At 54.8% G+C, this 13,821-nt stretch overlaps 2 protein-coding genes across 6 annotated transcripts; both read left to right on the forward strand.

Annotated features, from left to right (window-relative positions):
* Positions 1-317: 317 nt before the first annotated feature.
* Positions 318-4,447, forward strand: Fxyd1 (FXYD domain containing ion transport regulator 1). 4 transcript variants are annotated; one of them, XM_048438284.2, is made up of 8 exons: positions 318-465; positions 1,695-1,759; positions 2,178-2,210; positions 2,650-2,724; positions 3,057-3,093; positions 3,941-3,990; positions 4,136-4,190; positions 4,312-4,447. In XM_048438284.2, the coding sequence occupies exons 1-7, from the start codon at positions 461-463 to the stop codon at positions 4,156-4,158; spliced, it is 288 nt and encodes a 95-aa protein (XP_048294241.1). In that variant the 5' UTR covers positions 318-460; the 3' UTR covers positions 4,159-4,190; positions 4,312-4,447. The 4 variants fall into 4 exon arrangements, with proteins under 4 accessions (XP_048294241.1, XP_085553871.1, XP_085553836.1 ...); XM_085697745.2 differs by lacking the exon at positions 318-465 and adding an exon at positions 1,088-1,300; XM_085697710.2 differs by lacking the exon at positions 318-465 and adding an exon at positions 1,090-1,286.
* Positions 4,448-4,483: 36 nt separating this feature from the next.
* On the forward strand, positions 4,484-13,798 carry Fxyd7 (FXYD domain containing ion transport regulator 7). Of its 2 annotated transcripts, none has more exons than XM_048438295.2 (6): positions 4,484-4,771; positions 8,741-8,770; positions 10,933-11,007; positions 11,223-11,256; positions 11,369-11,409; positions 13,401-13,798. In XM_048438295.2, exons 1-6 carry the CDS (start codon positions 4,576-4,578, stop codon positions 13,421-13,423), a joined length of 399 nt encoding a protein of 132 aa, XP_048294252.2. In that variant the 5' UTR covers positions 4,484-4,575; the 3' UTR covers positions 13,424-13,798. The 2 variants fall into 2 exon arrangements, with proteins under 2 accessions (XP_048294252.2, XP_048294251.2); XM_048438294.3 differs by having other exon boundaries at positions 4,566-4,771; positions 11,223-11,265.
* The last annotated feature ends 23 nt before the right edge of the window (positions 13,799-13,821 follow it).

Consider the following 13,821-nt stretch of genomic DNA (forward strand, 5'->3'; position numbering starts at 1 on the left):
GAGGTCAGTGCCCTCGCAAGCACTTAGGCTGTGTGACCTTAGGCCCCAGCTGGGCCAATTCCCAGGAATCCTAGCAGAAAACATTCTCTGACTTTGGTCTAGAAGCAGGCTTGTATTTGTGTTGTGTGTGTGTGTGTGCAAGCACACGTACACACACACACACACACACACACACACACACACACATCTGTTCACATGCGGCCACATGTGGCTCCCTGGCTGTGCTGAGAGAGTTAATCTAGCGGGGCAGGGCGGTCTGGGCTGGGGGCCGCCCCCTGGCCCCCCTCCAGCCTGGGCTCCAGTTTCAGTTGCTTGTTGGGGAGGGCAAGAGTGGGGTGGGGCCAGGAGGGAAGCCTGCAGGGGTGGAGCGTCCAGTTCTGGGCCAGGGGGTCTAAAGTGCTTAGCTACCAGGGTGCACAGCTGGACATTTGGGGGTCTTCTGTCAGCAGGGACAGCGTGAATGGGGTGAGCAACGCCCAGCCCTCCCTCCAGGCCTCTCTGCTCCCCTAGTTGGGAGGCCTATTTTGGGAACAAGAGTGGCCAGCCTGTGGCTTCTCGGGCAGGCCTGACCCAAGAGGGAGGAGAGCATGGGGACGGGCTGCACAGGGGCGGGAGAGCCCGTGACTCCTCCCTTTTTCAGTGGCTACTGTGTGAGACCCCTGGCTGGGGTTGAGGCTTGGGTACTCATTTGTGTAGGTCTGTTTCTGTCACTGTTCGGGGCACAGAGGGCCCGGAGGAATATGTGCTTGTGTCTACACCCTGTGTTCCTCCAACTAGCAGTTTGGGGAAAGGGTGTTTGTCTCCATTCCAGCCACACCTGTTCTTGGTGTGTGTATGTGTGGGTGTGCACCCACATATAAGTGTGTGTGTGTGTGTGTGCGTGCGTGCGCGCTCATATGTGCCCCTAAAGCAGACATCTAACTTCTCTCAGGCCCACTAGCACGGGCCTCTTGTCACTTGCTTGCCTAATGCTGCCTTGTTATGAAAGATGTCATCCAGGGGAGGGCCAAGGGAGGGGCGCTGTCCCCTTTTCTCACAGCTTTCAGGAAAGGAGATGGGGTGGCCTATGGGGATGTGGCTCCTGGCTGAGCCTCACCCCAGCAGCCTTCTACAGGACCCCCCGAGTCTTCGGGGCGGGGGGGGCTGTTGCCATGGTGGCCTGTGTGCAGTGAATTCCTCCAGGGTGAAGTGGGAGATATTTATACCCAGGGTCAGGGAGAGAGCGGGCAGGCAGCCGAGGGCAGGAGAGCCGGGACTGTCAGGGTCCAGAGAGACCACTGGTTGAGGTGTGTAGGGGCAGGTGGGTCTGGGCGTGCCCTGCTGTCTGTCTCAGCGTTTTCACCTGTGTCCAGAGGCAGCTTGCTTCCCTTACAAGGGTAGGTTTGGGGACTCTGGGACCAACTGTTGGTGGGGGTAGCCCGCGGAAGGCCGCCCAAGGGCTGTGTGTCTCCCCACCCTGCCTTGATGTGTGTGCTGTGTAGCCTGTCTCCTGATCCCCATTATGGAGTTGTTTCAGTGACATGGTTCCTGTGAAGCTGGGGAGCCCCTGTTTCTCGGACAACTAAGTTGAATGGCTGACACTCCTCCCTCAAGTCCTCCGGTTGTCCTTGACCTAACCCTGTGGGCTCAGGCCCTTCCAAGGAGGGGAGGAGAGCAGGGGAGAGGACATTTCTTGACCCTGGCTGACTTCTTAGGGCAATGGCATCTCCCTGCCACATCCTGGCTCTCTGCGTGTGTCTCCTCACCATGGCCAGTGCAGGTGAGTCCAAAGGAAATGTCCTCTGCCTCAGTGTCAGGGGGAGGAGAAGGCCCCTGAGAAAAGACCCCAAACTAAAGGAATCATGTAACTGGAAATCAAGCATCACCACAGAGGCTCTGGTCATGGCTGGCGCTTGGGGGAGAAAGGAGGATACCCGAGTTACACAGAAGGGGAAGTGGATAGAAGCTGGGTCTCTGGTTGATGGAAACATGAACAACCTGTAAGATATCAGGATACTGGGTCACCACAGGAAGTTGCTAGGATACAGAATAGACTGGCACAGAATAGTCTGTGGTCCTGTAGCACCCAAACTCCCAGCCCAAGAAGGTCGGTAGAGCTCCCAAAGGGTCCTGCTATGCTTTTCCCTGTCACCGATCCCAAGAGATACCCAAACATTCATTTTTATTTTTATTTCTAGAAGGTCCACAGGAACCGGATCCATTCACCTATGGTGAGGAAAGCTACTATGGGGTTTGGAGAGAGGGACTGGGTGTTTCCATGCTCTCTCTCTCTCTCTCTCTCTCTCTCTCTCTCTCTCTCTCTCTCTCTCCTCACTTTCTCCTGCCCTGCTTGTCTTAGACTCCTCTGCCTGTCTCTTGATATCCCTGTCTCATTTGGACTGGTTTCTCAATATTAGGGGCCCCATCCCCTACTTCCTCCATTTTTCGTGGCACCCTCCTCTCCAACCTTCCCTTTGCGGGCTACCCTCCTCTCTTCCTCTACCCCTCTCCCCCTCTTTCCTCTGCCCTGCCCTCTCCTTTCACACGTCTGCTCCTCTTCTCTCACACATCTGTCCTTCCCTTCTCCTCCTCTCTTCCCCTTTGCCCTGCATACTCTTCCCCATTGGACCCTTCTTCCCCTACGGTCATTCTCCTCGGGGCTACCCACAGATTACCACACACTGAGGATTGGCGGCCTCACCATCGCTGGGATCCTCTTCATCCTGGGCATTCTTATCATCCTTAGTGAGTGTCTGCACCTGCCTTCTCGGCCCCGCCTCCAGACTTCCCTCCCCAAGCCCGCTCCCAACACCACACAACTTGCCCTACCCACACAGGCTCAGCCTTCAACCACATCTCTCACATCCCACCCTGACTCCAGCCTCGCCCCACAAGACCACACCCCACTTTAAGCCACGCCCCTCATCTCCCGCCCAGTCCCTATAGGCCACGCCCCACGCCCTACCCTTCTTCCAGCCCCGCCCCACGCCCCACCCCCGCGGCCTCCCGAGTTTGGAGGAGAGCCTAGGGATGCGGGAGCAAGAGGAAAGCTCAGCCTATACCCTCCCACTCCACAGGCAAGAGATGTCGGTGCAAATTCAACCAACAGCAGAGGTGAGTACTACCTCCGGGCCTTCCTCGCTCCTCCCGCAGTGGAGAGGCGGCTGGGGAGAGGCGGCAAGCACACCCATCCTGCAGTCAAACACGAACCGCGTATTAAGCGCTTAGCGTGTGCCAAATTCCAAGTCAAGCTCTTGGACCCAAGCGATGGTCAAGCCCTCTCTTTACTTGGCCCAGTTCCCAGCCAGTGGGGGCGCTGGGCTCCCACCAGCTCGGCAGACGGAAACTCAGGCATAGTGAAGCGATGCTGGGAAGGAGCTGCCGTGCTGAAATGAGATCACCTCACAGGGCGGCCCAGTTTAGCTCCAGTCCCCATCCTCGCGCAGGATCCCTCTCGAAATAAACCTTTAAAGCGCAGGCAACGTAGGCATGCCTTCTGCATGCTAAGACGATCACAGATGCCTCTATACCACCCTCTGGCATGCCTGAGTGCACACCACGCGCCAGGTGCTTCTTCCTTCCCTGTTATGTACCCCTCACCCCACCTGGATGAGGTGGGTACCATCATCATCCCGTTTTGCAGATGAGGAAACTGAGGCACGGGAGGTAAGGTGACTTAGGGTCATTCACCGGACCAAAGTACCATCAGAGCTGTCTCCCAAGACCCTGTGACTGTCCCTCTCCCCAACAATGTTAAGTCCCTTCCCCAACATCCCGGAGGCCGGTTGGGAGCATCTCCTGCCGCACCCCGAAACAGCAGCAGAGTGCTTCTTGATTTGGACGGACCGTGCCCATATCCAAGTCCCGGGTGCGGTTTGGGAAATAAAGCCTACACTGGGAGCTTCTCGGAAGTGACTGCCTCTCCTGGTCCATCCGAATTTTTCTGTTTGTCCCTTCCCAGAACTGGGGAACCCGACGAAGAGGAGGGAACTTTCCGCAGCTCCATCCGCCGTGAGTTCGTGGACGCGGCGGGGGTTTGTGGGGCAGCTGTTTCCAAGAACCCCGCTTCCTGGGCGCACAGCATGATGCGTTTGACGGGGAGTTACCCCAGGTTGCCGATCCCCCCACTCACGCTGAACTCTGTGTCCCCCCTCAGGTCTGTCCACCCGCAGGCGGTAGAACCTCCACCTGGCTCCAGGAAGCTCAGCCAGGTCCTGCAGCTGATGGACTGAGCTGGGAGGGAGGGAGGAAGAGGGGCACAGTTCCAGTGTGGGAGCGTGGCGAGGAGAGCTCGGGGTCTCTTCTTGCCATTGACTCCCTTCACTCCCTCAGGACTTCCTGAACACCTGACTCCTCTCCTAACCCAACTGCTTGCCCGTGGCCACCTGCAGTGTCCCTTGCCTCAGCCCTGTCTCTCGGACACCCCTTACTGCTAAGACCTCCAATAAAACTCGGTTTTTCCTCTTGATAGCGCTTGATTGGTCTCAGTGCCTCTTGTGCGAAAACCCCGGAGCCCCCTTGGCCCCGGCAGGGGGCGCCCCCACCCTTGGGAAAGGGGCGGGGACGTCAGCAGTGGGCGGGGGCGGGGGCGGGGGGATGGCCTGGACGGGGGCGGGCTCTCCGGGCCCCCATTGGCTACAGGCCCCCCGCCCTACCAGGGCTCCCCCACCTTACCCCCCCACATCAGTCTGTCCTGCTTCCAGCTGCTGCAGCCGCGCCTTCGCTGCCTCAGCATTCATCAGCCCCCTGCTCCGGCTCAGTATGGCCACCCCAACACAGAGCCCCACAAAAGGTGAGCGGTGCCTAGGGAATGGGTGCTAGTATGGAGGTGGAGGGACCCTGGATCTAAGAGTTTAGGGGACAGGATGTGGGGTTAATCCCATACTGAAAGGAATAGGAAAGGGAAATGTCTGCCCCTGTCATGGGCAGAAGCCCAAGAGCACATTCCTTGACGCCCCTTGGGGTTTCTTGGGCACCCTGTACAGGACCTATGATTAGAGAGTGACAGTCCCAAGAGAAAGGATGCTCGGACAGGTTGCTATGGCAACCGGGTGCCTGGTCCAGCACAGCGATGAAAGCTAAAGGGAAGAGATGGGAATTTAAGGGTGGGAGCTGATGGATCCTGCCTGCAGCCAGGGAGGTTCTGGAAGACTTCAGCACCCTGAGGTGGGCCAGTTAAGGGGGCCATTATCCCATGGCTGCCTAGTACAGTGTGGATATTTCCTGAACTCCCTGACAGGCAAATGCTTAAGGACCAGAGGGACTGTTGAAGCGGGAAGAGGGTGGTAGTGGTGTGGCAAGAGATGAGCTAAGAAAGCTTAAAAGAGAGACCAAGAGAAACAGGACAGCCAGAGGCACAAAAACCCAGGTGACAGTCTCTCAGAGATGCAGAGCTGGGAGGAGACAGGGAGATAGAGAGACAGAGAGACAGACAGAAAGGAAGAGAGGCCAATTTTCAGACGTAGAGCCACTGAGACAGAGGGAACATAGACAAGTATGGAGGGAGGGGGAACGGGTGGGGCTGCTGCACTGCAGTGAACGCGCACAGGGTGGGAAAGGAATGTCGGGGACCCCCCCTTCCCAGCCCACATATACTTCGGTTTCATTTTGGAGACACACTTGTCTCCCCACATCCAGTCGCACTGGATTTCCACTTAGCACCCATTAACCCAGATCTGCGTGTCCGGGCTTAAACATTCTCGGGCTCCCTGGCTTCCTGATCTCTCCCTGCAGAGGAGCTCGTGGTAGGATGCCTGAACCGGGCTGGAGGTAAGGCAGAGTATCGGGGGTTTCGCGGAGCTCCTGGCGGTAGAGGGAACCCCAGTTCCACTCTCATGGCACCTTCCCTAACCGCTTTCCCAGCAGGCAGGGGGTGGGTGGGAGGTTGGCTGCTGTGCAGAGCCCTCGCTGCAGTATTCCGGGCAGGGTGGGGGTGAGGGGCTGCAGAGGCTGGGAGCCACCCCAGGGAGAGGTGGGCAGGATTGAGCCAGCGGGTCTGGCGGGAGCCCAGGGTTTCTTTTTCGCAGAGGTGGTGGTTAGCAGGATCGATGGCAGCAGACGGATAGAGGTGGGAGGGCAGATGCCTCGCCAATCGCCTTCTCCCTGTCACAGCCTGATAGGGGACCGCAGGACTTGGGAAACCCCGGGGGAGGAAAAGATCCGGTGCATTCTTCGCAGGCAGCTTAGGGAAACAAATTAATGAATTGTTGAGGGAGGGAAGGGAGATGCGGTTCTTGCCAGAGAATAAGAGGGAGAATCAGGGATGAGCAGAACGGAGGCGATGTGGGCACACCTGGGTCTAGGTCCCTATTTTGGGGAGCAAAGACATTCAGCTTGGCCAGAAGCCAGGTCTGCAGGGGTAAAGAGGGGAGGTAAGATTGATCCAACTACCAGACCTCACACAGAATTCCACCCAGACTAAAGTGCCAGGACCCCAATCACCTCTCAAGATGCCCTGGTTACCATAGCAACCACCTCCTTCTTGATCTCTTCCTGGCAACTGGCCAAGGGTGGTGTACATGCTTCTCCTGCCTCTTGGCTCCACCCTTAATCCAACCACACCCTGAAGACTGGGACTGCTGTGGTCAGGGACCCACAGGGGATCTTTGGAGGAGCCCAGGAAGATGTTGGGATAGGCAACCACCTGGAGAAAGAATGTATGGGAAACCAGGAGATGGAAAGATAAGCCAATACCTCAGCTTTTGATGCAATCACCTTCAGGCTCGGAGGCCCTCTCATCATTCATTTACTCATTCATTCATTCATTCCAGAAAACTTCTTGAAACCATACTGAACTGCAGAGACCAATCTGCTCAACCTGTGGTGAAGCTAAAATGCAGCCCAGTGGTCCCAGCTGTATACATCTGAGTTTTGCCCTATTAGAAAGTTCCTTTTTATTGCTGTTCATTTAAGATTGTTTTCCTTCAGAGGATTAGCTTCTTAAAAAACAAACGTCAGTGGGCTTTATTTTCTTTTGTCACCACAACGAATGAAAAATTTGTATTATTTGTCTTTTCTATTGCCCTGAAAGATAGGCGGCAGGTGTGGTGGTGCATGCTGGACATCTCAGCATTCTGAAGGCAGAAGCAGGAGGAATATGAGCTTAGGACCGTCCTGGACTACATAGTGAGATCCTGTCCAAAAGAGGCAAACCTAAACCACATTTCCCAAACAACAATTCAATTGACAAATGCTAAAGATACATGGGCACCAAGCCAGGACTTAATTAGAGTGGGAACATAGACCTGGGAAGGACACACCAGATAAACCAGCTCTATCGGTCAGTTAGGCTCCAGGTAGTACTGGTAACACATAGTACCAAAAGTCTCAGCGGAGGAAGGCCACTAGGAAGCATTGCTAACTTGTGGACATGTAGACAGAGGCAGGAGGTCTCTACACCCCAAAGTCAGCTAAAACACTCATCATCTTGAGTAGCTATTGGTCGGCTTTAAAGACACAGCCCCACCCAGTTCCAGGAGAACCCAGAAAGGGGGAGAGAAACACCAGTGTCATCACCGCCCCCCTTTCACAAGCTGCAGAATTTGCTGGAAACAGGGCAGAATGTGGTGAGAGTTGCAGGGAGAAGCTGACAGCTATAGGGTGGACATCTTTTAATTTAATCTTTACAGACAGGGTTTCACGATGTGGCCTCAGCTGGCCTGGAACTCTCTATGTAGATCAGGCTGGCCTTAGACTTTCAGAGATCCACCTTCCTCTGCCTCCTGAGTGTTGGGATTAAAGGCGTATGCTACCATGACTGGTCAGGGTGAGCATCTTACACTGGAAGGATGTTCTGAGCTCCCTCTCTACCTGGCAGTCTCCTTGTACCCAGGCTGCCTTTGATGTCTCTATCCTGTCTCATTCTTCCAAGTGCTGGGGTATGGGTATGGATCACCATGCTCACCTCTCCTAGCCTGCTGGAAGGGATTTAGGGCAAAGGTGAGAGACTGAAAAAGGCACACACATGCACATACACACATATGTGCGTGTGTGTGCACTTTCTGAGGTTGGAGGAACCCAACCTCCAAGACCTAAGGGCCTTCTTTTCATGTGATGGAAAAGATCCATTTACACAAAGTTACCACAAGATTGATCTCAACTCTCCAAACTGCTGGTATCTTAGGTGACAGATATAAGTCAGCACAGGTTGCCCATGTGGGTTTTGGTGACAGCCTAAGCCAATGGGAGAGTCCTGCAGGGGGCAGCCTCACAACCTCAGAGACCCTGGGATGATTGGGAGGATTGAGGGAGTCTTCAGGGAAAGCCAATGCATCCATCTGGTGGTCCTCTTGTGAGACTGGGCTCTGGTTGGTCCAGCGTGTGCACATGTGTGTGCATGTGTGTGTGAGCATGTGTATGCATGCATGTGTGTGCGACTATTCATGTGTGCATGTGTGTGCATATGTATGTGTGTATGCATATGCATGTGTGCATGTGGATGTGTGTGCATGTGCGTGTGTGCATATGTATGTGTGTGTGCGTGTGTTTGTGTGTGTGTGTGTGTGAATAACTGAGGGGTCTAGGACCAGAACTGTCATGCACAGCTGGGCAGGTGGTACACTACACAGGGTGTGGCACTGGCAGAGTGACTGGGTCTGGAGAGCATTCCACGTGTCTACTGAGAGGCGGTATCATCCACAATCGAGGGACTTCCTACTCCAAGTCCCATAAAGAAACCATTCGCCCATCTTAGTCCTCAAAGATGTTCAGAAAGCCAGCACTGAAACATGTCTCCCCATCTTCTCTGTCTTCTTCCCCGCAGTTCCTGAAGAAACAGATCCATTTTACTATGGTGAGTGTTGGATCTTGTGCTGGGAAGCTTCAGCAGGGACTACAGGACATGGGTCATCAGCTGTGTGGTCATGTGGCTATGGCTCACTGAAGGGGTCTGTGGGGGGCAGAGCCAGGTTGAAGAAGGGAGGTGGTCTCCTACCCCTCCTGTCCCCGATGGGGACTGTGAGCCTGGTAAAGCCTGTTTTCCCTTGGGTTCAGGGTAGAGATTAACTGGGGTCGGCAAGCACCCATCTAAGGCTGCCTATTTGGAGACTAGGAACAGACCTGGAAAGGGCAAAGGAATCCCTTGTATCCGTGCTAGATGAACTCCATCAGTTGAAGGAGGCTGCTACCTGCCTCAATAGCAAATAATACTCCGCGCCTCCCTGGAGTATGGGCTCGTGAGCTGAACTAAGCAGAGGGGCCGCTTGTGAAGAGCTGTAAAATGGCTCTGAGGTTTGAATCTTAATTTATCCACTTCTAGATGTGTGACTAAGGCAAGCAAGTCTGCCTCTCTGGACCCTCCTATAAATAAGGTGCCGTAATGGTTTCCACTTATGAGGACCATGGGAAGAGTTACCATAACGACACCTTTCTCTCATCCCTAAGACACTGAAACCCTGGCTTTGGCAGATCAGAGATCTAGCCTGAATTCCCCCCATTTTCTGTCTCCTGATCCCCTTCATCTTTACTCGTGAATACAGACTCCCTCATAGGCCAAGGTCCTTACTAGTAACCTCAGGGCCTTTGGACTTACTGTTTCTTCTGCCAGGAACATGACCCCTTCCCCCCCTACCCCACCCCCCGCCACACACAGTGAGCTAAGGCTCCTCTCCTTGCTGGCCTCGGATCAGATATTGACTGCTCCCTAGGAGGCTGTCCCTGAGTCCCCAGCAGGAGCAGCCACACCACACCCTGCCGTGACTTGGGGATTTGCGTGTGGCTTTGTTTCTGTTAGCAGTTTTTGTTGGTTGGTGAATGCTTGATCACAGCATCGGAGTCAGCTGCTGAAGGGCAGACGCAGGGTGTACACAGCAGGCGCTCCACCGTCCCCTCCTTGAGAAGCCTGTGTGTGTGCTGGGTGCTAGACCCTGTCCGTACCTGGCTCTGGAGACACCATGGGGTGGTTTCTAGGCCAGCCTTTCTCCCCTGGCAGCCTCCTGCTCACCTACTTATCACACATGTATAACAGACAAGAACAATTCTTCCCAGCATTCAGAAGGCCGAGGCAGGGGGATTGTGAGTTTGAGATCAAGTCTGCACTATGCAGTGAGACCCGGTCTCCAAGGAATAAATTCTTATGAAAGAAATTCAAAGAGGGAATAGGGTTAAAGAGAGCTGAGACCTCATGGGACCATGAGGCTTTTAAATGGGACATTTCAGCTAAACCCACAGGTTGGTGAGGAAGTCAAGGACATGGAGCCTCAGGTAGAAGAAGAAGGTGGTGCAAAGGTCCTGAGGCAGGATGCCTGGCATGCTCTAGAATTGGGGGGTTTATACAGCTAAGCAGAGGGTTGATGAGAAGATGGGGGTGGGGTGAATCCTGAGTAGAATCAGGGCTAGGTCATCCACATCAGTGCTAGATGAACTGTGTTAGTCAGACGATGCTGCTGCCTGCCTCAGTAACAAATAATACTCAACATCTTCATGGGTTAGGACCAGGACTATGGGCTCGTGCCCTGAAATAATCAGAGAAGAATCTTGGGAAGAGTCGTAAGACGATTCTGAGGTTTGAATCTTGACTTACCTTGGTTTTTGATTGGAATACTGGGAGGGGGGCATTTGGGATGCCTTTGCAGGTCCCTGGTCTGACTGGGAGTAACAAGGTTCTTGTTGCTGTGGGAGGGAGAGTGGAGGCAGGGCAGCAAGACCATAGAGAGGTCTGCTGGGATAGTCTAGGCCTTGGCCATGGATGACACAACCAAGATGAGGACCCGAGAAGGGGCAGCTGATGGAGCTGAGTGTCTAGTGTGAGATTCCAGAAGGGCAGCACTGGGAAGGAGGGTGGAGGGTAGAGAGACACAAAGGTCTTAGGCTGGCTCAGGCAATTTGGGTCCTTCCCTGGTCCCTGATGAAGTTGGTGGGCTCAGCTGGCAGCTTTGCTGTTCTGTTGGGCCACTGACCTGAGCCTCAGGCTGGGCTGAGAGCTGCCATGCCCTGAGGTACCACTGTCTCCCTTAGACTATGCCACCGTGCAGACTGTGGGGATGACCCTGGCTACTATCATGTTCGTGCTGGGGATCATCATCATCCTCAGTAAGTGCTTCCCACTTGTGGGGTGTGTCCCCACCTTAGAGGCTCTCCTGCCCACCCCCACCCTATCCCCACGTGCAAAGGTCCCTCTCTTCAATCTTTGAGGGTTCCCTGCTGGCCCCACCCTCCCTATCCTTACCTGTGAAGGTTCCCTTCTTGCCCTGCCCTGTCTCCTCCTACCCTACCCGCACTGTTCCCTGCAATTTCTCTCCTAACAGGCAAGAAGGTGAAGTGCAGGAAGGCCGACTCCAGGTCTGAGAGGTGGGGCAGCCTGGGGAACTGGGATGGAGACCCCTAACTTAGGGCCCAGGGAGCCTAGCCACCCTGCTAAACTTCCTGCTCCTCTCTCTCTTTCTCTCCACAGCCCAACATGCAAATCCTGTAAGTCAGAACTGCCCTCCTCAGGTGAGCATGGCTTTGGAGGCTACTAGCAGGATCCTTAGAAGGCTACCTGGGAGGACTGGAGCCCAGGGCCCCACCAGGTTGCAGCTAATTCTAGGTCCTTCGGGGGACAAAGCTGCAGAGGGGGGATTCCAGCAATATCTCAAGGAGATCCCAAAGAAATGCAAGAGTCAGAAAGCTTGGTGGGTGGGGTGTAGCTGTGGAAGTCTGTGAGGATGGAAGCATCCAACTAGTGCCTGAGAAACCCACACAGGCACCTCTACCTTCCAGTGGAAGATGAAGGGCAGGAGAGAAAGGAGAGGAAAGGAAGAGAGACTGAGTTTCTGAGTAAAGGCAATCAGATTTAGCCTGCAGTGGTGGCACAGGCCTTTAATCCCAGCACTCAGGAAGCAGAGCCAGGTGCATCTCTGTGAGTTCGAGGCCAGCCTGGTCTACGGAGTGAGTTCCAGGACAGGCTCCATAGCTACATGGAGAAACCCTGTCTCAAAAAACCAAAAGAAAAAAAAGAATACAGCTTTAAAGATGGAGGGAAAGCAAGAATGGTGGTGTATACCTTTGATCCCAGTACTTGGGAGTTGGAGCGGGGTGGGGAGCAAGGAGGGTGCATCTTTGTGAATCCCAGCCCAGCCAGGGCTGCGGAGTGAGACCCTGCCTCGTAAAAACAAAACAAACAGCAACACCAAAACGACAACAACACAAAAGATGAGGTTTGGAAGGGCATGCTGCTGGGGATGCTGGCCTCCATGCGTGAGGCCCTGGGTCCAATGCCAAGTACCACCTCTACTGGGTGCAGGGCCTGTCCAGGAGAATCAGGAGTTTGAGGCCATTCCTAGCAATAGAGAAGGCTAGAGGGCAGCCTGGGCTACACGAGAGTGTGTCTCAAAAACAAGAAAAAGCAAAAAATATTCCAGCTGGAAGGAAGTGAGGGAAGAGGAAGCCTGTGTGGAGGAGAGGAGAGGAGAGGAGGAGAGAGGAGGGGAGGGGAGGGGAGAAGGGAGGGGAGGGGAGAAGGGAGGGGAGGGGAGAGGGGAGGGGAGGGGAGGAGAGGAGAGGAGAGGAGAGGAGAGGAGAGGAGAGGAGAGGAGAGGAGAGGAGAGGAGAGGAGAGGAGGGCATGGCGAATCAGCGCATGGGGACAGGAAGATGATAGAGATGGGCTGGAAGGTGGTGGGGGTGACTGTGGAGGGGGAAGGGGAAGGGAGGCTGCAGATGGTGAGAAGTTCAGAGGGAGGCTTTGGGGTGTTTATTAGCAGAATTACCTCCTGTCTAAGGACTTTAGAGGAGTAACAAAATATCAGAGGCGGGACTCTCCGCCTCTTACAGTGTCTACTTAGCCCTGGCTATCCAAAAACTCACTGTGTAGCCCAGGCCTACCTCGAACTTACAGCAGTCCTCTTGCCTCAGCCTCCCAAGTGCTGGAGTTGCAGATGTGAGCCACTAGGCTAGCTTCCCATCTTCTCTGGACAAAGGACAGAGCTCTGAGGAGCTAGGTTACAGGGGGCAGGCTGGGGGAGAAATTAGATCTTGTTTCATGTCTCCCTAATGAGAGTTAGGAACATCAGCGGTGTCCCTGTGGTGCTAGGTCAGGGGTTTGGCCAGGCCTTAGCTGAGGCAGGAGAACAAAGATGGCCTGTCCTGGAAGGGAAGTGGAGTCTGGAGGACGCCTGCTAGATGTTCGGGTTCTCCATCCAGAGCCTATGGAGAAATGGAGCTTGGGGGGGGGGTGTAGCACGAGGTGGGGCCTCTTTCTGCCAAGGAGATTTTAAGCGCCCAGGAATACCCAGGTTAGCCTTAGGTGTCAACCACAGCTAGGTTGCCTTACTCTGTGACCTGGGATGGAGCAGACAGCAGCAATGAAGATGATCCCATAGTGACCAGATATCAGGGAATGGGAAGATATGTGAATTCCCCAAGCCTAGCCAGAGAGAGAACATCCCTGAACTCTGATTCTTTCCCTCACTTGGGTCACTAACATGGATTCTCTTCTGTTCCCAGCACCTGGAGGTGGCGGTGTGTAGGACCTTCTGCAGATCTCCACTGCTGTCCCTGGCCGGAGCGCAGGAGCCCGAGGACCGGGTGAAGGCGGTGGGGACCCAGCCTGGCGCCGGGGAGTATGCCCCCAATGAGCCGCCGCACCCATCCCAAGGCAGGAGCCACTGCACCCCGCTGTCCTTCCCCAGGCCTTGGCAACGACGATCCCCCAAAGAGCCCATTTGCTCCCCAGACCCAGAGACTCAGGCCTCCAACTCCTGGGATCCAGGAGTCCGTCCCCAGTTCCCTGGGATCCTCATTTCCCTTTCTCCTGCATTTCCTGGTCTTCTCCAGGACCTTTCCGGCTGTCCCCTCAGGGTCCACGTGTTAAGCTTAATAAATGTGCATTCGTTTTTCCCCTCGTTATGTCTGTGTGTTGTCGTCT

Source organism: Myodes glareolus, chromosome 1 (assembly GCF_982192425.1).
Source record: "Myodes glareolus chromosome 1, mMyoGla1.1, whole genome shotgun sequence".
NCBI lineage: Eukaryota > Metazoa > Chordata > Mammalia > Rodentia > Cricetidae > Myodes > Myodes glareolus.